The following is a 24359-nucleotide window of genomic DNA, read 5'->3' on the forward strand; positions in this document are numbered from 1 at the left end:
CAAGTCTCTGTACCCAGGAGGCTATCAAGCTCCACTGGGCACAGCTGCAGGGCATCCCTGTAAATTCATTTGGACGTCCAGACTATGTAAAGAAGGGAATTTATAGCACAGGTATAAATGAGTTCTCACCAGGGCTTTGCACAATACATGTCTTTCCTACGGAAAGGCTCGTAGCACTTCAGAAATCTCTTCTGCGCTTATTAGAGAGGGTGTTTAGAAATTTTCTGGTGCTTATTACATTAGTGTACGTCTAGTTTGGGAGTTTACCTATTGTAGTATTACTACTGATTTTAAATGTAACGCTTCACTGATTGCTGCCTAATTTCAGTTGCTGACAGACCAGTAAAGCACTTTTAAGTCATGTGGACTGAGCAAGTTTTCCTTGCAACACTCAGGAAAAAAACAGCTCAGTTTAAAACACCTCAGCTAAACACCACTGAAGGAAAGGGTACTGAAAGCTTGAGAAGGTATCACCCTAGCAAGTTCGTTCACATCCTTGGAATGCAAAAAGACTGTTGGTCTCTCTCTCATAAGGCTTATTTCTTGAGTGGTCTGTCAGGGAAAAGCCACCCAGTGTGTTATTGGAAATGTTGCTGTAGGCTACTGAACCCCAGCTAGTTCCTATCTGAAATGAGGAAATGATTGTGTCTGTCTGAACAAACCCCTTTTTAGCAAAACACCATCATTTACATTAAAAACAGCAGTAGAAAATGCTACTGCCTCTGCCCACTCTTGGTAAAAAACAAGCATACTTATCTTTTGGAAAAAAAAAAAAACAGGAAAAAATGATGCAGACACACAAGCACACACATATCTATACCTACGCCTATATCTATATCTATCTCTGTATCTATCCCTACAGCTACTTCCTGGGTTAGTGCAAACAAACCCTGACATCCCAGCAGCACTGGTAAGTGCAATGGAGGGCCTGTGCTGAGGACACCAGTTAGAAACAGCAGAGCTGCATCCAGGGCAAAGGGAGACAAGCTGGAGGGAACTGCAGCACCAATGCTCTTGCAAGAGCTGTTCATAAGCAAAAGCAGGAAAGAGAAGCCATGAAGGAACAGCTTGTTGCCAATTCACAAGATGTCCTGACATGGTACCAAAAGGAAGGAGCCAGCTGTAGATGTGAAGGCCCAAAAATAGTGACCTCCCTAGCTGGTAGAAGAGCCAGGCCATGGGGAAAAAGAGGCAATGGATTGAAATCTTTCTTTTGTCTTAGAGAAACATGTTGCATGCTCAGTAAAGGGCAGCACTGATGAGTTTTGCTCTGCCAGGTGAAGGACCAGTGTCCTTTGGCACTGGCAGGCATGGGCATTCATGGCCTTATGTCAACCCTGGACCAAGGGTCTCTCAAAGAAAAGAGCAATCTTCACAGCCTGTAGCTCCCCAGGAGGTGCTAAAGCTCCTGTCAGTGTCATAGGTATCTATGGATTCCCACCACAAATATCAAAAGCAAGGACTTGCAAAGGTTTCTACAGCACAGCCTACATTTCAGAGAGCTTTTCAGGTATCATCTGTTTTCCTGACCACAAAAACCACCTCTCTTCTTACCATTCCTGCCAACGTCTGTGCTACACTGATGCCATGCACTCATATATATGTGGATAATGCATTAAATTACTACAAATCATCCCCTTTTTAACTGTTACAATCCACTGGTCTTACCTGCACAGCTACTGAGAACTTAGGATACAAATATTTCCTCCTTCATACAATTATTTTCTTCTACCAAAAAACTCTACAAGAAGACCTTAAACCATATGCTTTAAGCATATAAACTCTAAAGTATCATGGCACTGAAGGATAAATCAGAAGCTTGTCAGCATTTAAATACACACTATGAACAATCTCCTGTCGTGCTCCTTATTATGCCTTCCTGCTTGTAGGAATTCTGTGTACAATGGCTAAACCCGATGCTGCTGAGAGAGAGAAACTAATTACCCGACAAGAGAATGTGTTCTGTGAAGCATCTAAGTGGACTCAAACCAAGAAAAGCAAGCCTTGGAAGGCCTGAAGTTTCAGTCTGAGGAAGCGTGCAGTAAGGATTAACTCTTGTTTTGAATCTGCTAGGTGTGAAAAGCTGAGCTGTGACTTGCAGAAGTGTGCTCCTGTGAGACTGCTCTTCCTCATTCTCCTCTCTTCAGGTAGAAACACCGTGAGAAACAATTTCACAAGTTAAGCCCAAAGAGTGGTGTTTCTGTATGAAAAACTTTAATGCGGTACATCAATTTGCTTCATCATACATGTTGTGTTTGTGAACAGCTGCCTGTTCATTATCACCAAATATCAAATGACTACAGAAAACATACAAACAAACAAACAGAAAGGAATACAACTTACACTAGGGAAACTTAAGAGTTATGCTGCATTAGCAGCAGATTAACTGATATTTAAAATTTTAAAAAAATAAAAAAAGTAAAAAAAAGAGAAGCAAAAGTAAAAAAAAGAGAAGCATAACCGAGGTTGTCTTTCAGTCTGTAAAACCTCCTACAGAGAAGGAGCTCTAACAAGTTAAACGAGGCCTGAGTCATGGATCTCAGGCCTAAGAGAAATCTTTAGCCCAGTGAAGGAGAGGATGGAAAAAGAAAACACAGTGGCTCAGTGCATTATTTGCCACAGTAGATAACAGAGGTGGAAAGAGATCATTTCTGATTGAAGTTTTTAATCTAGAAATTACTGTAAAGGGAAAAAAACAAAAACTACCATCTTCTTTCCATTATGAATTCCCAGAGCAGGTATGTGCCTTTAGATATGTGAACAAATACTCTCAATTCTGAAATTTAAAGACCTTAAAGTTGGGAACGAGGTGGACATTTGCTCATCTTCCATCCAAAGAGACATAAATTGTCTTTGCTCTGGATGGGCAGTGACATTCCACTTCCTGTGATCCTACTTTGCGAGCATAAAATCTCCACATCCTACGTTGAGATCAGAACTGTTCAAAATGATCAGGCCAAAATGGTCATGGACCAATATATGGTTGTAGGTCCCTTCTAACTCAAGTTTTTTCCTCTTCTCTATTCTAATGCTGAAATTCAATCTTCTGCAAACCTCTGAAACAATCAATTGCTCAGATGACAGAGACCAGGTAGAGAAGAGGAAAATCAGAAGTCCTGAGGAGAGCTGCTGTCCTGTGCCCTGTACACACAGGTGTGCAAAAACATTGTATCGTTCCTGCTGGTGATACTGCCAGAGAGAGTGCTTGACAGCATTAACATGGGCCTGTGGCTATAAAAGGAGCAGATTAACCGAAGGTTACCATATTTCTGCAGCATTCCTAGGCTGCCTATTTATTCAACATACGAATCTGCCATTACCTGTCTTACACATGCAGAGACTGGCCTTTGCGAAGGACAATCTCATCTCTGCAAAATGTTTTTCACTTTCCCACAGCACAAGAAACAGCAGAGTCCTGGAGTGTCACCTGCCACTGATAGATTTTTTTCAGGCACCTTTGCATTTGGAAGCACAGGTGATGCCTCTTCTCAGTTTACACAAATGTACATGACAGACTGATTTACTAGCAACGATGGACAATCCTGAAACTCAGATTTTTTACTCAACAAAACAGCCATAGAAATCTGTAGTATGTTCACATACTGTGCACAACCATATATTCCTTTCCCAAGCATTGTTTTATATTTCCTGTATCTTGGCTTGCAACCCCCCCAAAAAGGAACAGTAAGGGGAAAAACACGTCTCTCACTAGTTCAAACAACAGCAGCGCTCAGAGCAAGGGAGCAAACTGTGCTCAGCTCAAAAGAAGGAATAAAGCATTTAAATGGGGAACTATCACTTATGAGCTTATCCAAACATCCTCAAACAAAACATTGAGGAAAATGGATCTCCCAGAAAAAGTAAGAGATGTTTTCAATACAGCCATGCAACCTTTACCAAATCTGGTTATCGTCTGCCCTGCCCATAACAAGCCCATGCTCCTGGGTGGGGGTGATATAATTACTGCTTTCAGAAGATCACTCTTAGATGTAACTAGCAGGGAAAGTATCCCTCCATGTCAGTCCAGACTCCACACAGTAGTAATCAACTAGCAGCCACTGCAACCCTGTCTTTGAATGACTGAGCTTTTCTTCTTTGCCAACAGAACTACCTACTTGCACTGACAGCAAACACTGTCATGATAATTTTCTTGCTTGATGTGTGCTGATTCACTGCTGATGCAACAAGTGTGAAACCTGCAAGTTCCTTTGAAAACAGGCCCCTCTCAGCAGCACTGCATACTCATTTTAGTGAAATAAAGGGTGGATTTCTCTCATGAATTCTGTCCTTGAAATTTTGGCTGCCTCGGTCTCTAGGGGAAGCTTCTCTCCTTTCATGCAAAGTACATAAATTCCATTGGACAATTTGAAATCCATTAGCCATCCTGCTATGAGTAGGTTGGTAACACTTATTTTGGCATTCAATTCCCTTTTCTCTCTGTGACCACGTACCCTGACACCGGAATACTTTCAACAAACGTATGAAGGAGCCACGCCACGCACCATGTCTGAATCGTCTAGGGAGGCTTTTTTCACGGCCTACCTTTTAAGAGTGCCAGCTGAGCTACCACTATTATGAATAAAATCAGAGAACTGTGCCTTACCTCTTTATAGTGAACACAAAGCATAATGCAATCCTAGGGGGAAAAAAGAAACAAACCTTCAAAACTCTAAACTGTCAGATCTCAAGATTGTACTTCAGTTAATCACAAAAGCTAAAAAAACACAGTTTAGTGCGAGATGGTGCCAATTCAGACCATATCTTCTTCCCTTCCTGTAATTTCTCTTTCACTTTCTTTGCTTATCCATGGCTCTGTTGTCTGTTTTAGGCTTTTAAAACAACGATGCCTTTATCTCTTGTAAATTCAACTGCTGTAAAATACACCAAAATTCAACTTTACAAGACTCAAAAATCAGTCCTTATTTTTTATGATCAGTCCACCCTCCTTTGGATTCACTTCCTGTCTCCCACAGACTACTTTGTTTGCCCTCAATCTCCCCAGTCTTTAACACACCAATCAGAACTGGCCATGCTGATGCTGACTAACACAAACTCTCCTCTAGCACAACTCACGTATGTTAGGAAGCCAGAAATTCAGTTGTGCCTAGGAGTGGTATTTGCAAAGTACACCTACATAGGCAAAATTAATATAAGCATCGTGATGCCATCCAGTTGACTGAGACAGTGTCCCTGCTACACATTAAACCAGTTCCTCAGACAGTGCTTCCCAGGTGCTTAGTCAGCACTGCTTCATTGGAAGGGCTGTGTCACTGACTGTGCTTGTGTCCACTTCAGTAGGCTGTGCTGTAGTAAGGCGTTATTATACAGGGAAATAATTTTTCAAGCACTTATATGACTAAAGACCATTAGCTTTGAGAAGGTCAATTTTCAGAAAAGGTGTACAGCTGGTAGAACCAGAATGCAAGTGAAGTACTTTGCAGAGAAAAGAAATCTTCTGTTTCTTCCTATTGCTTCCCCATTTCTCTTTCACATGAAGCTACTGCATTTTCTGGGTTGAACTCTTGATACTAATATAGAGGATAAGAACTTTTTTTGACATCTTTTGCAAACATTGTTCTTTTCCTTTGCACCACTGCCCCAGCAATATAATTCCACAGTCTTCAAGAATAATTAAGACAGGACTGACTCCAAACCACCACTTTTCTAAAACCTGCCCTAATTTTGGTATGATTTTGTATCATGGATTTCATACTGTTACAAAGAAAAATTAACTGTCCCACTTTCAATCCACATATAAGCGATGCAAATGCACTAGGAGATTTACATTTTATCATCATATATTAAATTATCTAGAGTAAGTATTTTTGCTTAAATTTATTCACAGATTGCAAACAGGTCTGTGTAATTTCTTATTCCTCAATCAATTAGACCAAATAGTTTCCCACATCTTCCAACCAGCTCACAGCTGAACAATAAAATTTCCTTTTTTTTTTTTTAATTTCTACCCTGTTCTTCTCTCTGTAATGTTGTTTCCAAGTTGTTTTACTACTGTTCTGAAATTAACAATTACAGAAAGACTTCTGTGTTCTTACAACAGCCACACTTTAATCAAAGTTTTCAAAGCAATGTTCATGCACCTCGAGGTAATGATTCCTGATGTGAATAACTCAAAGGAGCCTCACAGCTTGGTTTAACACTTGCTTGACAAGGACACACTGTTATCCCACAGCTGTACCATCCACTCAGGCTCCCAGACACAGTATGGTGCCACTCAGTATGTTCAGGACACTCTAGAAACCCACGTTTCTCAGAAACACAAAAGTAGCTGCTTAGTTAAGGACGGAGGAAGCGTTATCACGTCTAACGATATCATCCTGAAACACACAATTATAGAATCTAAGGGCTAGGAATGGACCTTAAAGATGACCTAGTCCCAGCCCCCTCTGCCATGTGTACGGATACCTCCCACTAGACCAGGCTGCTCAAGGTTTTATCCAACCTGGCTCTGAACTTAAATTTCCCCCCTTTCAATTTGTACCCATTACTCTCTGTCCTATCACTACAGTTCCTGATGAAGAGTCCCTCTCTGGCTTCCCAGTAGTCCCCTTCAGATACTGGAAGGTTGCCATGAGGTCTCCACACAACCTTTTCTTCTCCAGAATCAACAGCCCCAACTTTCTCAGCCTGTCTTCGTAGGAGAGATGCTCAAGTCCTCTTATCAACTTCGTGGCCCTCCTCCGGACTTGCTCCAGCAGTTCCATGTCCTTTTTGTGTTGGGAACACGAGAACTGTACTCAGGACTCCACGTGGGGTCTCACAAGAGCAGAGCAGAGGGGCAGAATCACCTCCTTCGACCTCCTGGCCACGCTCCTTTGGATGCAGCCCAGGACTTGTTTGCTTTTCTGGGCTGCGAGGGCACATTGCCGGCTCGTGTTGAGTTTTTTGTCGACCATTACCCTCAAGTCTTTCAGCTCATCCTTCAGCTCTTCTGGCACTGGACTAACTCGGGGAGGGGTCGGAGCAGGGCCGAGGAGATGGCGGCCGGCCTCCCCGCGCAAGGAGCTCCAGCGAGCAGGCAGGCTCCGCCGAAGATCCAAGCCCCAGCCCTGGGCCGCCGCAGCCCCTGCCCCTCCGCCCGCCGAGAGCCGGGGCGGGGCGGGTGGCGAGGGGCGGCGCTTCGGCGATCCCCGGGCCGCGCCGGGGGGAGGCAGCGGCGGCGGATCCGGGCCCGGCGGAGGCGGAAGGGGCGGGCGGACGCGGCCCTGACTCTGCGGGACGCGCGATGCTGGTGAGTGCGGGGAGGCCGCGGCGTTGTGTCGCAGCGAGGCCGGGCCCGGCCCGGGGCGAGGCGGCGGCGGCGCCGCGGAGCTGGCGGAGCGGGGCCCGGCACTGAGTCACGCCGCGGGGAGCGGGGGCAGGGGCGGCCGGGCCCGGCCCGCCCGCCCGCCTTTCTTCTCCCGGGCGCGCTCCCGGCCCCGGGGCGCGGGGGTGGCGGGGGCCGCTGCCCGGCCCGCTCGTGGATCCGGCCTGGGGAGCCGCGGGCCGGGCCGGGCCGGGCCGGGGAGGCCGCGAACTGCGCATTCGGAATGCATCGCCCCCGTCGGGGCGCGGGAGCGGCTGCCCCGGCCCCGCCGGAGAGATCTGCCTGTCCGCTCCCTCCTTCCCTGCCTCCTGCCCTGCCCCGGCCCTCCCTGCCCTGCCCCGTGACCGCGGCCCCCTCATGGCCGGGGCGGCCCCGGTGGCTGCCCCTGCCTTTCCGTGCCGTCCCGGCTGCTCTCAGAGCTCGGGCCCGTCCTCCCGCGGCCCCATGCCCTCACTGTGCCCCTCCTGGCCCCGGCACTGCCCACCCGAGCCGTGCCAGGCTCGTCCCACGCCTCTGCCCTCATTTTTCCCTTATGAGCTTTTGTCCATAACCTCACCGTAAGTGTTTAAGGGTGTTCACCCGCTTTCTGTCCTCCCTGTCCTTTTCTGTGCCTCTTCTTTTCACCCTGTTGTATCCCAGCCGTCCCCAGAGCCCCAGTGACGCTCAGGTCTGTCTAGGAGCTGTTTGGTTTTACCTAGAGAGATTCCCCAGTGTCCCCAGCACCATCCTGGCTGCTGGGGGATATTTGCCACAGTTCATTCTAGTCACCTTCTCCAGGTTTCTCTTGCTCTGAAGGACTGTGCACCAGGCTTCCCCGTGTTACCGCCTACTGTTGTGGCCTTAGCAGAGAAGGTGCCCCCTGTAACCTTTTGTTTGTCTGTTTGTGCATTTATCGCCTCCATCCAGATGACAACTCCTGCAGTTTTTGTCTTTTTAAATAATCACCTCATTTGTTTCCCAGTTACTTTGCCACTGAAATCTAACTGTGTCCTTATTGGGATCGTTTCCCCATCCTTCTTACTTCCTCTTCAAGTTCTATTCCAGCACCATGATTATCCCTCTACTACCTTTCCCCTTTCAGTTTTCTTCCTCACAGTAACCATTTCCTTCACCATGTTTTTTTGCCCTTCTGATCTTACTTTCCTGTCATTAGAACCTTCCCTGTGATCTTACCTAATACTTTTTCCTTTCCACATACTCCTTTCCTTTGTAGACTCATATGCTGTCTCCCCAACTTTGTATTTAAATCCTTCATCTGTGCCTTTGAGGAGAAAGGAATTTAACCCTAGGTTATCTGTGTACTTGTCAGCACTAAGAGGGCAGAGATGACTTACTTGTTTTACCTTATTTTGTTTTAATTTGTTTTGTTACTGACTTCCTCGGCAACCTGGTATAGGTGTTCATATGTAATCATATACCTCCACCCTAAAACTCACACATATCCTGGTGCTAGTCAGGGAGGGAAAAGTCTGTATTGGAAATCCTTTTGGCAGGACTGGGAGGAATGGTCCGCGGGGGCCAGAAATACGTAGTAGCCATGTAACTTGAATTAGGCCAAATAATGTTTGTAATACCATATTGTGAATTGGTACTTAGTTGATATGGAATGTGTTTGGGATGCATCCTCTTTGGGAAAGTAGTAAGATAATATATAGGTACCTAGTTTTTACTCACAATGAACTGCTGTAAGAGTGTGTGTTAATGGTTAGGTGTCCGTCCATGCTGCATCGACACTGTGTCTTTGATGGTGACTCGACTGGAAAGAAGTCTTTTCCCTCTGCTTTGTACCTTCTCTTGTGTCTCAGTATTTGTTGTCCAACTTCTTATTTTATGTCTTTCTTAGCCACCTTGGGTCTGAAGATTGGTTACATTTCACAGTCACGTCACCACCACGTATCTGAGGTGCAGTTGAAACACTGGACCTACTTGTCCCATGGAGGCAGGATGAACACATTTGATATCAGGAGTAATTTATACACCTAACTCAAAAACCCAGGTTTGGTGCCTAGCGTTAACAGCTTCATATTTTCTCAGCTGGCTACACACAGACCCTAGAAACTTGACAGCAGCTCAGAACAACTGAACTAGGCTTGTGATCTGAATTACCCCTCTGGAGGAAACTTTCCATTGCCTATCTAGAGATCGTGTAGAGAACACCTAAATTAGGCATATGCTTCCTGCTTCTTGGCTGACAAAATAGTTGTGCTGGTTTAGCTAATGATTCTTCTTCCACCTCACTCCTTTGTACACTGGTTTGAACTGGCCTTGTAACTCCGGCCTGTTACTGAGACTGTCAGCTTGAGAAAATCACATTGCTTTAATTTAAATAACTTAAATTCATTTAAGGAAAATGGGTGCACATCCTTATTTGGATACTGCTTTGGGGGTGACTTTTTTTGAATTTAGCTTATTCTTAGCGTTGGTGAAAGTTCTTGGATTTTAGCTGTATTGTTATGAAAACAATACTGAGTCCTTTGAGAAAGTTTTCTCAGATATTCAACTTAAAATTTTTATCTTACATGTTACAATCTCTGAGTCCTTCTTTTCACCTGTAGTGTTTCTTAAGTATTGCCTAGGTTAGCATAGCCACAATTATTTCAGTAGGGCCCAGCTTAATGATGAGTCATATCCTGGGTGTCAGTAGTTGTGTGAATTGGGAATACCTGGAATCTTCTCTCCTAGCTACTGGGAAGAGCACTGGTTTAGGAAGCAGTGTGTGTCCCAGTGGGTAGTTTTCTGTCACTTATCTTTTTACCCACAGAACCATTGATGCCACAAGAGTGAACCTCTTCATGTTGCTGCCTTACAGGTCAAAATCAAATACATTTTTTTAACTCAACCAAACTTTGACTACATTCCACTTTATACAATGCAGTGTTTTTCAAACCCCTCTTTATCTATGAGCCTCAGAGAAATAAGTGAAGGCTACTATGAAAATAGGAGAATAGTAATTCCGTTTTGCACTTCAGGAAACTGGTATAGAGTCATATGTAAATTTTTTTACAAGAGTTGGAGTCTCTTATACTTTATCTCTCCAAAATTGCACTATTTTCTTCACCAGTTGTATCCTGAACTTTTAAAAAGAAGCAGGTGATTCTCAACCTCTCTTCTGTTCTCATGTGACCCTCCCTGGAGCACTGCATCCAGCTCTGTGGCACCCAGCACAAGAAAGACATGGACCTATTAGAGCAGATCCAGAGGAGAGCCACAAAAGTGATCAGAGGGATAGAACACCTCTCCTATGGAGACAAGCAGAGAGAGTTGGGGTTGTTCGGCCTGCAGAAGAGAAGGTTCCAGGGAGACCTTATTGAGGCCTTTCAATATATAAAGGGGGATTATAAGAAAGATGGAGAGAGACTTTTTACCAAGGCCTGTAGTGACAGGACAAGGGGCAAAAGTTTTAAATTGAAAAAGTGTAGATTTCAATTGGATGGAAGGAAGAAATTCTTTATCGTGAGGATGGTGAGGCACCTGAACAGGTTACCCAGAGAAGTTGTGGATGCCCCATCCCTGGCAGTGTTCAAGGCCAGGTTGGATGGGGCTTTGAGCAACCTGATCTGGCGCAAGATGTTTCTGCCTTTAGCAGAGGGGTGAGAGTTAAGTAATGTTTAAATGTCTCTTCCAACCCAAACCATTTTATGGTTCTTGAATAAACTGTGTAACTTTGATGTGATGTTCTTCCAAAAACTCAGGAAAAAAATGTACATTGTCTCTTTTTCTTACCCTTTTGATTGTTCTGGTTTTGGAGTCAGAAGGTTCACTGCTGTAACTTGGTGTAGCAGGCACAAGGCATTGCTTGACATCAGTACTAAGAATAAAGAGTCAAATACATTTTCTCTGATGTCTTTGTAGTTACCACTAGATTTGAATATCGGTTTGATACCGTTGACTTCTGTTTTTCTTAAAATTAGAATTACGTGCAGGTGATATAAAATGCTCCTTGTCTTTGGATTTCAGTAGATTTGCTCTGGTTAATGCTGCTATATGTCTCAAGTTTGGTGTTATTGTGAAGGAGAAATGGAAACTTTATTTCACATAGGATGGTGAGGATCATGATGATGTAAAGTCCTTGCAGTGTGGGCAGCTTCTCACTCTGCTCTAGTAGTGTACTTATCTTTTGAGGACACACGTATGCTTCTCTTCTCCCATTTTTTTGGAGGTACTGGTGGTTTTGATACTGGGACCCAGATGTATTCGATTCATTAATGTACAAGGTAGACAAAAGTTAATTTTTTAAACTTAAAGCAGGGGAGGACACACGTATGCTTCTCTTCTCCCATTTTTTTGGAGGTACTGGTGGTTTTGATACTGGGACCCAGATGTATTCGATTCATTAATGTACAAGGTAGACAAAAGTTAATTTTTTAAACTTAAAGCAGGGGTCTACAAGAATTTGGGTTATTAGTAATGCAATTTCAGCCCTAGCTGAACTCAGAAGCTTCTTGTTTGTATTTTTAATTTGCGTGCAATGTAACTTTGCTTTTTGTTGCTCTGTGTGTTTAAGTTTGGACAATATCTTAATGTGGATTAGAGTTCAGAACTAAGGCTGCTGGTGTGACCTTAGTTCACCCTGTTTTGCTCTGTAATTTAAACTTAATTTCATATGTAAATTTGCAAGCTCCTCTAGTCTCACAGCAGTGGAGACTGTCATCTGAAAGTTTTATCTAAAGTTTGGAGGATTGAATTCAGGGAAAAAGGAGGGTTATAGGAAATATACTGTTTTATTAGCTGTTAGTGTTTTCATCTTACTTTTCATGGTAATAATAATTTCATGGGGAAATGCTCTACTTGCTTCTTGGTAGCTAAACGATAAACTTTTCAAAGTACAATTCAAAATGCTTTTTTAGAACGCTTGCATTTTCTTAAGAAAACAGACTATTCTCTTACTGTCCTTTATTCAGAGATAACAAAACTATTCCAAAGTTATCTCTGAAAGTGTGCCATCACCCCTTTGCTAGGGTGCCATCACTAATAGGGATAGTATAAAATCAAAATGTGTATCCTTAGGTAATTAAATTGATTTCGTTAGATTCTGATGCAGGCTTAGCTTTAAAACTTAATGATGCAAGCTTAATCAACAAGAAGGAGAATATAAATGTGGCTGCTAGGGATGTGTGTCAATTTTAACTTTTACGAAATTAAGTCAAATTTTTTCACTTCTGTACCAGAGGTGCCTGTTGCAATTATCAGAGGTCAAAACTGATTAAAAGTTTGGTGAAAATGGTAACTGAATTTAAGCAGAACTAACATTTTGTGAAGTCTAAATTCTTTACTGAAAGTTAGGGCTGTTACAATTCAGATTGCATAGTTGAAGCATAGAAATTACATACAAGTCCCTTTCTAGACTTTAATGAGAAATTTCCCATTCTTTTTTGCACTGGCTGTGTAAGTGAGTACATGTGCCTTGTCAGTATTTAGGTGTCTGGAGTGACTATATGAGAACTGTACTGTTCTTTGCTAGCAGTGGTTGCAGCATTACACCATAGTAGGACTCAAGATCGCTAGCACATATATCTGTGCACTTAATGTAGACCTGATTCAAAAGAAAAATAAGAATATATAGAGGGGGTGGCTTTCACAGGTCATGATTTCGGAAATGAATGTGAGGAACTGCAACAGTCCTTGATAGTTGCAGTCTAGTGAAGCATTAGTATGAAGGTGAATATAGGAGGAAGCTCTTCAGTATTTAAGCTGTGCTATTGTGGTATATTTGAATGTCTGAAAATATCAGACTGTTTGCAAGATGAATTGGTGTGACCATCATCTTTATTTATAAATTGAAGTGGAAAACTGCATTGCCTTGATGGGTTGAGCTCTTGCGAAAGTACCAAGATGGAAGATGCGGTAAAATTAGCAACCTGTTGGGAAGAGATTCCAGCCAGAATTGTTTTATGCTTGTTCGCAACATGTTAGTGTTGGTTTAAAATTATCAGTACGAACGGCATGGGAAAACTCTGTATGGAAATATTTTTGCAAGTGAAAATTCCTGTTTGTATAAAAGTGTGTGTTGTGGTGCATTGAGTGCTGTTAAAATGGTGGGGGATTTGTATTGTAGTTCAGAGGCGCTGTGGGTTCTGGTGAAGGTCATGCTGTGTCTGAAGCAAACTGTAAGACATACCAAGGTTTTCTTCATGGAGATCAGTAGGATCCTGGTGTTTTAGCGTATTAACTTGGGTTTAGTTAAAGTTTGAGGGCTGGTAAGAGCTTTTGGGAAAGCAGTTATGTGTAAGAGTTGTCCTTGCAGGATCATTAAGGGCTCTAAACTGGCTCCCTGATGCTGTTACTTTTTTTCTTATTTTTTTTTCTTTCTAAGAAAACGAGGTGTATTATTCTGTCTTCTTCTTGGCATGTTGGGTATCTAGCTTTGAGTTTTCGTGGGTTGTCCTCCCTCATTTTTCTTTTCTGCATCTTCCTAACTGATTCAAGAAGTGTATCTTCATGTGCATTGTCCTTCAGGGCTTATGCTTATTTGGGTTTTGTTTGGCTTTGTTTGGTTTTTTTGTTTGCTTGTTTCATTTGGATTTTTATGCAGGTTGTATCATATATATGATTTGAGCTAGAAAGAGAATGGGAATACTCAAGGCCTTTTGTTTTATTGTGGTGGTTTGACCCTGGCTGGGTGCCAGGCACCCACCAAAAGCACTCCATCACTCCCCTCCACAAATGAACAGGGGAGGGAAAATACAGTGAAAAGCTCATGAGTTGAAACAAGGACAGGGACAGATCTGTCATCGATTACCATCACTGGCAAAACAGACTAGACTTGGGCAAATTAATTGAATTTATTGCTAATCGAAATCAGAGCAGGTTTGAGAAGTAAAACAAATCCTAAAAACACTTTCCCCCCACCCCTCCCTCCTTCCTGGGCTCTACCTCCTGCCCCCCAAGCAGCGCAAGGAGACAGAGAATGTGAGTTATGGTCAGTTCACCACAGGCTGTTTCTGCCACTGCTCAGGGAGAGAAGTCCTTCACCTGCTTCCCTCCCACAACAGACAGTTCTACATAAACTTCTGCAGCATGAATCCTTGCCATGGGCTACAGCGCTTCATGAGCTGCTCCAGCATGAGCCCTTTCTATGGGGTGCAGTCCATCAAGCCCAGCCTGCTCCAACATGTCATCCACAGGATCGCAAGTCCTACCAGGAAACCTACTCCAGCATGAGCTCCTCTCTACACGGGTCCACAGGTCCCTGCCAGGAGCCTGCTCCAGCATGGAATTCCCATGGGGTCACAGCCTCCAGGCATCCACCTGCTCCCATGTGGGGCTCCTCCAAGGGCTGCAGGTGGATCTCTGCACTCTCCATGGGCTTCAGGGGCACAGCTACCTCACCATGGTCTGCACCCGCAGGCTGCAGGGGAACCTCTGCTCTGGCACCTGGAGCACCTCCTTCCCCTCCTTCTTTACTGACCTTGGTGTCTGCAGAGTTGTTCCACTCACATATTCTCATTTCTTTTTTCTCTGAGCGCGTATACTTCTTAAATGTGTTATCTCAGAGGTGTTACTGCCATCTCTGATTGGCTTGGCTTTGACCAGCAGAAGATCAGTGCTGGAGCTGGCTGGCATTGGCTCTGTGAGACATGGAGGAATCTTCTGGCAGCTTCTCACAGAAGCCACCCCTGTAGTCCTCCTGCTACCAAAGCCTGGCCAAACAACCCCAGTAAACTTATGTAAACCTTTCTTCCTTCTCTTCAGTGCACTCATGTCTTGACTTGATTCTCTTTGCGTGGTGTTGTTCTTTTCCTAATCTGCTGCCTTCCTTTTTCTGAGGTGTAAAAGCTGAGCATGATCAGTGTTTTAAGGAGGTATGAAGCTTATTATTACTGCAGGGCCTGTATCCTGTTTGTAGCACAGGAATATTGGAACCCTTGGGTTAGAAAAGACATTTCAGTTTAGGAGTAATCTAAAAACTTTGTATGTAAGGATTACCTCATCAATGACAAAGTGAGCTCTCTTAAAGATGGCCAAACAAAACTTGAAAAGTTTTGTCTGTATAGTTAAGTATGTGGTCCCTTACCCTGTTTTCAAAGTTGATGTGGTAAGACTACTAGGAAACTTTTAAAGCTGAAGGGATTGTTAATATTGACCAAAGTTTACTTTAGTAGCAATTACAGAAGGGAGAGTTTTCTTTTATGGATACAACAGCAGACCTTGTCTAATCTTGATCTAACCTTCATTTATGAGGCAGCATGTACATGTTGGGTTTTGGCATGTTTTGGGGTTTTGTTTTGTTAGCTATTGCATTACTGTAGTGAGATATCTGTTAAAAGCTGCAGGAATTCTTTGGTCAAGGAAGACAAGGGTAAAGGAAGAAATAAAGGAAAAATGTTAAAGAGCTAATAAAAGAGTAGGCAAAGAGAAGTGAAAAACTCCAAGTTTCTTGATGCTCTTCTGAGGAAGAGTAATTGATGTTTTGGAAAAATCCTTGTAGTCAGGCATGCAGATTAAAACTATGTCATTTAAAAAGGCTTTTAGTGAACACAATCATGCATAATTTAAGTAAATAATGCAAGTGTGAAAACTGCGATTCCAAGTTACTTCCGTATATTGTGTTTAAATTTGAAAATAAAAGTGAATTTAAGTGTCTTACTGGCTGTGAAAAGGATATCCAGGCTTTTGTTTTATTTTTTCAGCTGACAACTGTATCATTGGCACATGAAGTAATGTAGGAATGTATTCCTTATAATGCTTTAGATACCATTGATCAGAGCTATAACACATACAGGAGAGGGTGTGGGGAGAACACTGGAGCCCTAAATTAAGTTGTCGTTTGGGAGGTACAGTAATAACTGCTCAAAATTTATACAAATTTACATGACTTGGTCTGAAATTACTGGCAAATTAAACGTACTTACTTCTACTCTTTTTTTTTTTTTTTTTAATGCTACACAGAATGTTTTTATCACCCAAAGACAACTTTTGGAAGGGAGGAGTGTATGCATGCATACATCTCTGCCTTTTTCTCATAATGAACTGAATTTAACTCTCTTGAAAATAAAATGAGCTAAAGCTTTTCACACTACATGTAAATCAGTATTTGGTAATAATACAGAGGAACTGAACATTGTAATTTTCATAATTTGTCTCTTAAATATCTTTATTGAAAAGGGAGAAAAGATTCTAATATTTCTCTTCTGGTACTGATGTGATTTCTGGAATAACCAATTTTTCACAGTAGTTGTGTCATTTTGCTGGGGCACTGTGAAAATGTCTGCTATAGACAGATTCTCCAGATGTTGATTAATTACACATTTGTAGCATGTGAAGTGCTAAGGATGTTGCACTTCCTCCTAGTCTTGCTTTAAGGATTGTGTCACATGCATAAACTGCCTGTCTAGTTTATATTATTTTATTTATGTTTAGTGACCTAAAATACCTCTGGACAGAAACGTGAGTGCTAAATAATGTTGCATGCAGGACCATGGCCCAACTAAGCTGTGTTACAATTTTGAGCTCATAATGGTAACCTCAACTGGAATCGAGTAAACACAAAATTAATTTGCAGGTACATGGATATGAAAAGTGTCTTTGAAATCATAAATTGTGAGTGCAAGTGATTATAGGGACAAAATAGAATTACTTCTCATGTCTCCTCCCCATCAAACAAATATGTGTTGGAATGACAGTTACATCCTTCAGGAGTCGAGACAATTTTTTAACCTGGAAAAAATTTCCAAGAAATAGCTTATACGTTGTGAAGGCAAAGAAGTAAAAGGTGAAAGCAAACAGTTTTAAATCTCTCCCCGCCTTGTACTTAAATATTTATACTTTTGTAAGTATATACTTACATAAGTATACAAGTATATACTTATATATACATCTCCCAGCGCTTACATCTAATTAATCCTGTAGATTGTATCTTACAGGCTAACTAACAGCAGAGGGGGGTGTATTGTTGTTAGCTCTGTACATTGCATTTGCATGCCTTTTTAAAAGGCATGTGTTTGCATGACTTCAAGAGGAATCTTAAAGCTGGTTTGTAGTATGGGTCATTGACAGTCTCCTATCTGTGAAACTGTCCCTCTTTGGTAAGAGAGGATATATGAATATTAAATTGATTATTTTGGGTACAAGAGGGGTTTGGTGTTAATTTTTTGGTATGTTTTGTTTCAAGCTTAAAGCTGAAGACAATAAATCTGCCTTTGAATGCTTACTTTAAGGCAAAACAAACTAAATGTTTTGATATGGTAATACTTAAGGGTCACTTCAACTATAGCCATTTTGAAATTTATGTGAGCTAGAGTATAAACTAGCATTCAGAATCTTATGTTGTTTTTAAAGTAATACAAGAACAAGCAAACAGTTTGTGCTAGACCAAAGTTTTTGTTTAATGTGCTTCTGGTTTAGTTTTTTGAAAATACTTGCATGCTTGTGTCATATAGCATTCAATCAATGTCAAATATCTTGGGTCACCTGAGTAGTTGCCTTGGCTCAGTGTAGTGGTAGCAGAGACTTTGAGGGGAATAAAACTGTTCAGGAACGTTATTGAGTGTTGCTGTTTGTTGAACACAAGAGCATCTGTTGAATTTCTGGATCAGACTTGCTGAAATACAGCAACAGGAGAGCAGGATAGAGTAAGTTAGAGGAGTCAGGCTGGAAAAATGGGGAGGAAAAAGCTTGCAAAAGGAATTTCATGCTGCATTTTTAAGGGTGTGACTGTATTAAACTTACTCCTTTTTCTTGTCTTTTGAAGCCAAAGATTAAACGTTCGTTATGCTTTTTTCTTTCAGCACAGAAAGATATTTTGCTTTTAGCAACCATTAAAGTGAACATGGTTCACTGCCCCAGTCTTTACAAAAGATACCAACCTGCACCCACTGTCCAAATGAACTAGTACTCTGTTTTTGTTACTGAAAAACTAGCATTCAGTTTTAGAAAATGAATTTGAGGCAGTGTACAGAGATGAAATTCTGACTTTTTACACATGCCTGTAAACTTTGGAAACTTCATAACACTACAGGTCTTTGAACTTATATTTAATGACATTCATTCCACAATAGCTTATTAGTGAATCTTGCTTCTCTTCTCTAATGTGTTTGTTTTCAGTATGATTAAGTCTGGTCACCTTAGCTCATGCTATTAGACATGACAAGAAGGAGATAAAATACTTGGAAATTACTAAGTCTAGGATCTGTTCCTGTCTGTGTCTTTTTAAAAATACCATCTGGGCTCTTGGGTCAGCTGGGAAACCTTTCTGGGCCAAGAAGCTGACAAGTTCAAATTCTATCTGTAATTATTGAAGTAAACTGCCTTGAAATCTGTAATTTAGAAATAAGGGGTTGTGGGAGAACAGCAGGTGATGCATAGGCCTTGGAGCAGTGAAGCTGAAAGTTGTGTTGTATTAGGACACAAAAATGAGATACTTCAGCAGATGGCTTGAGATGCTGTAAATCTGGTGGAGTTTATTATGTTTGTACATAAAAGGGTTAACTTTGACATTTTCCTAAAGGCCTCTTCTAGCATACAAATCATTTTCCTCATAGGGGATACCTAAAAAAATACTCTTAATTATTAGATTATCAGTGAAAACAAAACCACTGTTTTCTAACACAATGTGTTTCCTTGCATATGAGGCTTGTCATGATGTGTATCCTCAAGTAATGAAAAAGAGGGAATAACATTTTCTTCAGTCCTTCGAGGCTGTTCTAAAGTGTTGCCTCCTTTTATTTTGTTTGACTGTTTTAATTGCAGTGCCTGAATGGAGAGTTGAAAGATTGGATGGTGTTGAACAGTCATATTGCTGCATCACACTGTGTATATATTGTCTGAAAACTCCGGGGGTAATTTTTTTCATGTAAATATAGTTGGCCTGAAGCTGTAATGAAATCTGGATTCTCTGGTCCAAAGCTACAGAGGGCATGTTGCAACTTGGGCAGGTGGTCTTATCCTTGAAGCAGGTCAGCAACAAGTCTGATCTGTTTGGGAAGAAAGCACAGTGATGGTCAGTTCAAGACCAACTTGTGCAGAAGTCCTGCCAACAGCACTTTGCAAGGTGAGAGATCCCACTGCTGTAAAGGTTATGACTTAATGATGAGGTTTTAATTCACCTGTAGCAGTTCACCTTGCTCTTGGCAGTTGTGCATGGCCTGGGCACTGAGAAATTGAACTTAGGAACTCTTTCTCCCTCTTTTAAGTTTAGCCATTGGGATGTTGGGTTAAGAGATGCAGTGTTACTACTGTGGACCAGATTTGACCTTCAAGAATTGTTTGCCTAGGAAAGGGTTTTTTGTGTGTGTGATACACAAAAATAGCACTTTTCACATTAAATACAATTTCAGATTTTCACTGGGTGTTTGTATATAATAACAGTGGTGCTGAGTTACATAGCCTTGTTTTACCCCTTCTCTTTCTATACATTTAATATCATAACTTAGTTTAACCACTAAGTACAAATGGTTGCATTCATAAATATGCTTTTGTAGTCACAGTATTCCTATGTATTGAAACTTTATTCCTGTTAAGGTAATATATTAATAATTACCTTACTATTTTTCTGCACATGAAAAAATCTGCAGAAAAATTAATAGTAGCTTCATCTATTGCTCTATTTCCTGATTGTATTAACTAGTAATTAACTGGAAGAGGTAAATTATTTGAGCCTGCGAAGTGAGATGCTGTCATTCTGCTGGCTACGCTTTCTGCTAGCTAACAAGGGGTTGGCCTTCTGTTATAAACTTTTATCCAGCAGTCAAGTGTTTTGTATTAGGTACACCAAAATATGTTCACTAAAATGGGCTCTAAATCTAGGCTGCTTGCTTTTGGCAGATTGTTAAGAGAGCAACAGTCAGTTAATTTTTGCACACATTCATGATAGAATTGCAGATTTGTAACTGTGTCTTCTCTTACTTCTGTGGAGAGTTCAAATAGTACCAGATTTAAGGAATCAAAAAGTTTCTGCTCTCCTGGATTGTAGACATTTAATTAATTTTCTTGCTTTGCATTGCAATGCTTACTTATGATCATAGTCCAAGATTGTGGGTGTGTAACATGCACAGAGTATTTCCCGTAGTGGAGGAGAGTGGCAACTCCTGGACCTTTGTTCTTCCTGGCTTTCGTTTCTCACTTGTGAAAGTCCTTCATCATTAGTACCGCAGCAGGTTCGATTTCCAGAAATTAAAGAAGTTAAATACAAACAAGGTATCATCTAGTTTACACTTCAGCATTATGATGCATTACTCTCATCTGTCTTTAATAATGATTTTGCTGTAATTACAGAAGGAAAACGACAGGGTTGAATTTTAGGTGTGTGTTTTCTAAGATATATATTGATTGAATTCTTGTTTTTCCACCTAATTCTCTGAGTAATTGTTACCCTTATAAAAAGAAAAATTAGCTACATATACAGTTGTATGTCAGATTGAAATGGGACAGTACTTGTTGCTGAGACTGACATAATGAAAGTATTTCTCTGTATATCTACTTAGAGCATTTAAATGCTTACAGGTAATGGGAAAGTAAAGGACTATTAGGAGTGGTAATTTCTGTGTTCCTGTAGTAAGACAGTCATTGGCTGAAAAAAATGAAGAAATGTCTTGATCTTAGCTGGTCTTTTTAGGGTCCAGGAGAAAAGGCAGAAGAGAACTACAAATAATTGGGTGGGGTTCAGGGAGGGTGTAACACAATACTTAATCTTTAAAACTCTGTGAAACCTGGAGTGGAACATGTAGTAGGCTGGAAGTGGCTGTGAGAAAGCACCTCTGACTTACTGTAGATCCTGAAGGAGTATCTTTCTATTCTGCTGTCAGAAGCCAAAAGCAAATAATAGGATTTATCTAGTCTTGACCTATACTATCTTTGAAATTATGGAAGTGTTCATATGAACCTTTGATGACAGGTTTATCATAAAGCTGTATTGTCTATAGAAGAACGGAAAAACATCAAGTTTCATTGTGTTCTGAGTATTTGAGTCAGTGAGCTCTAGGGTACAGAATAACAGGATGGTTTAGGCTAGAAGGGACCTTTAAAGATCATCTAATCCAGTCTCCTTGCCTTGGGCAGGGACGCATTCCACTAGATCAGGTTATTCAAAGCCCTGTGCAGCTCAGCCTTGAACACTGGCAGGGTGGGCGTCCACAACTTCTCTGTTTCAGTGTCTCATCATCACCCTCATAGTAAAGAATTTCTTCCTTCTATCCAGTCTAAATCTACCCTGTTTTAATTTAGAACCATTGACCCTTGTCCTGTCACTAGTCGCTGGTAAAAAGTCATCTTTCTTATAAGCTCCCTATATAAAGGGAAAGGCTGCAGTAGGGTTAAGTTGGTCCTGACTTATTAAAACTCTTACTTTTGGGCTAACTTTTTTTATTGTGCTACCATCTTTGTTATTTTTTTATATCTTAATTTTGTTGCTTTGGTGGATAAGACATGATTCCATGTTACTGGAAAAATATTTTTATGGACTTATGTAAAAATGGATCTTCTGTGCTTGATGTTTTTAGTGGTCCCTTCCAGGTGACTGTTTTCCTACCCTGTCATTTAATGAAGTTGATGAATTGATAACCATCTTTTCACTGTGTCCCAAACTATGGTCACTTAAGACTCATTTTCTTAGTTTCTGATTCTTTCATTCACAGTTCACACACTATTTATTCTGTGTACTTCCCTTAGTAGTTCCTTCTTCCCACCACTTTTGACTGCATGTTCTCTTGCTGTTAAAATTACATGAAGGAAGTGTTGTTCTTTTGCTTAGCAAAGAAATCAATGTAAGCATGTGTTTACCAGATGGAAAAATTCTCTGCTTCCAAAATACCTTGGACTTTCAGGTTACCTGCAGTAGAATCTCAAGTCTGAAAGAGTTACTGGTAACTCTTTCTTTCAGGAAGAAGTTATTTGTATTATCTTCTGGTTAATTTTTGATATCCATTAGGATGTTTGTTAAACAATGAGCTACCACAGAACCCGGAGTTGGAAATACTGGAGTTTTACTGTTGTATGGGGAGGAAACACTTCTTGATAAGATAGTGTTTGCTGCTTGGAAAGATTTTTACTGTTATGTTTTGTGACTAGCATTAGGATTTTGGTGTCAGCTACCCTGACCTAAGTACCTGCAGCCTTTGGGCAGCTCTGGGCACTAACTGTCCCATTTTGTAGTTGACTGCTGAATTGCAAGATTACATTCCTTGGTTTTGGTATTTCAGATCTCATCTTGGATTTCTCATCTATGTAATTGACAACATTTCATTGAAATAATTAATTTTGTATCCTTAATGTGAATGAATTCGGACTGTCATATAAGGTGTATGTTTTCTTTTCCTCTTGCAGGTTATCTTCCTGGGAAACATCACTTCTTGCATGTAAAGAATATCTCACTGAGTTGCCGCAACTGAGTTTAGAATGTTACTTGACTTGTGATTCTGATGGAGGAATAACCAGATCTCAGGCTGCTGCACTGGAAGACTTTACAGGAAATACAAAATGTCATCGAATAGGAGTCAGAACCCGCATGGACTTAAACAGATTGGTCTTGACCAGATATGGGATGACCTTAGAGCTGGAATTCAACAGGTTTACACCAGACAAAGTATGGCGAAATCCAGATACATGGAACTCTACACGTATCCTAATGCCTGTGACAGTTAGTACCCTGCTAGTAGATTAGAGATAGCTTTTTACTTCTCAGAACTCAAAATTGCTTCATAACCATTGGACTTAATGGCTTTTAAGAATACCTATTTTTGTTTTGAAGATTAGCCTTTTCTATTTAATATTACTGGCAAATAAGCAGGAACATTCTGTTATTTGGAAAACTGACTTCGGTAATTATTATGGCTGCCTCTGTATTTCAAGTTTGATTACTATTATTTTTGATAGAGCAGATGTTTAAAGTGATTTTATTAATAGGTGTAATTTTGAGTCCACAATACACACAAAGAAAACAGAAATTCTTTTTCCTTTATATGTTAGTCTCTGGCATTATGCTGCAGGTCTTAGTGGTAATAATGTCCAGTTACCTGAAAAATTTTTCAAATGTCATCCTCAAAGTAATACTTTACTCTTGAGTTGGTTTTATAATGTGTCCAGTGGATTTCTCTTTAATTCCTAGCTTGCATCAGAGAGCTTTTTTCCAGTACCTTCCCATTCTGGGAGTGGTTATAAGATGCTAAAAGGGGGGGTTAACATCCTTGTATTAGTGTGCTGGAAGACTGTAGGAAGCTTTTTTCTGTCCGGTAGTGCATAAGGATCTTTTAAAACTAATTTGAAGGAGACACGTGTCTTGTGCTATACTATAGCTTCAGTGTTTGACTTAAAGATTTTATTTAGAAAGTGAGAAATTCTTTTATATTCCACTTATACAGTGGCATGTAAAAGGATTTGGTGAGAAACCACCTTTGTTTTGCAAAATCTGTTGTGTTGCATTGACTCTCGTAACCTTGTATTGCTCTGCAGAGTAAGTACTGCTTGAGAAGGTGGTGGTAAGTAAGAAGGTGGTTGCTAAGTGTGTAGACATATGATAGAAGTGATGACTGAATACATTTCATATCTTCCTTTAAGTAGTTCTGCTATTTTTCTTTATCAATTTTTAGAGTTGCTTTACTTTAACAAAGTTGTTGTTCTGATACATAAACTAATGTCTAAAGCTGTTGTTGGCACTGAGTGCAGCATATGAAATTTTACTCTGTGTTAATTTTTTTGGAAGGACAGAGCTTTTATAAAAGAAGGAGGAGCTTGAAGGCTATAAAGCAATCAATTCAGTAGCTCCCTGGACTTTCTAAGGAGGTAGAAAAGTTTTTCTGTACATGTAATCTCAGCACCAATGTGTAATCTTACCCATCTGTGCCTGCACAATCTGTGCTTCCGGAGGTGGTGGGAAGAACCCTGATCGGTCTGCTGAGTGTTTCTAGGATACTTCTTTAATAGTGATGGGAAGATGTAATAACATTTGTTTCGGGGCAGACCTTTTACTAAGACTTTAAAATTACTGATTTCTTGCAGCGCTAGGTTCAACATTGTTCTTGACTCAGTGAAACCAGTCTGCAAAAGTTGAATGTCTGACAGAAACTTGTCATGTGGTAGAACCTCTGAGAGAGTTTTTTCTTCT

The 24359-nt window shown here is 41.0% G+C and overlaps 1 protein-coding gene across 1 annotated transcript in view; it reads left to right on the top strand.

Moving 5' to 3' along the window:
* The first annotated feature begins 7173 nt into the window (after positions 1-7173).
* The window catches only part of CUL1 (cullin 1), a 52592-nt gene continuing 35406 nt past the window's right edge, over positions 7174-24359 (top strand). The window contains exons 1-2 of the mRNA XM_032688776.1: positions 7174-7249; positions 22583-22875. Coding sequence (XP_032544667.1) covers positions 22736-22875 — 140 coding nt within the window. The 5' untranslated portion in view covers positions 7174-7249; positions 22583-22735. The remainder of the gene's footprint in view (positions 7250-22582; positions 22876-24359) is intronic.

Source organism: Chiroxiphia lanceolata, chromosome 1 (genome assembly GCF_009829145.1).
Source record: "Chiroxiphia lanceolata isolate bChiLan1 chromosome 1, bChiLan1.pri, whole genome shotgun sequence".
In the NCBI taxonomy this organism is placed as follows: Eukaryota; Metazoa; Chordata; class Aves; order Passeriformes; family Pipridae; genus Chiroxiphia; species Chiroxiphia lanceolata.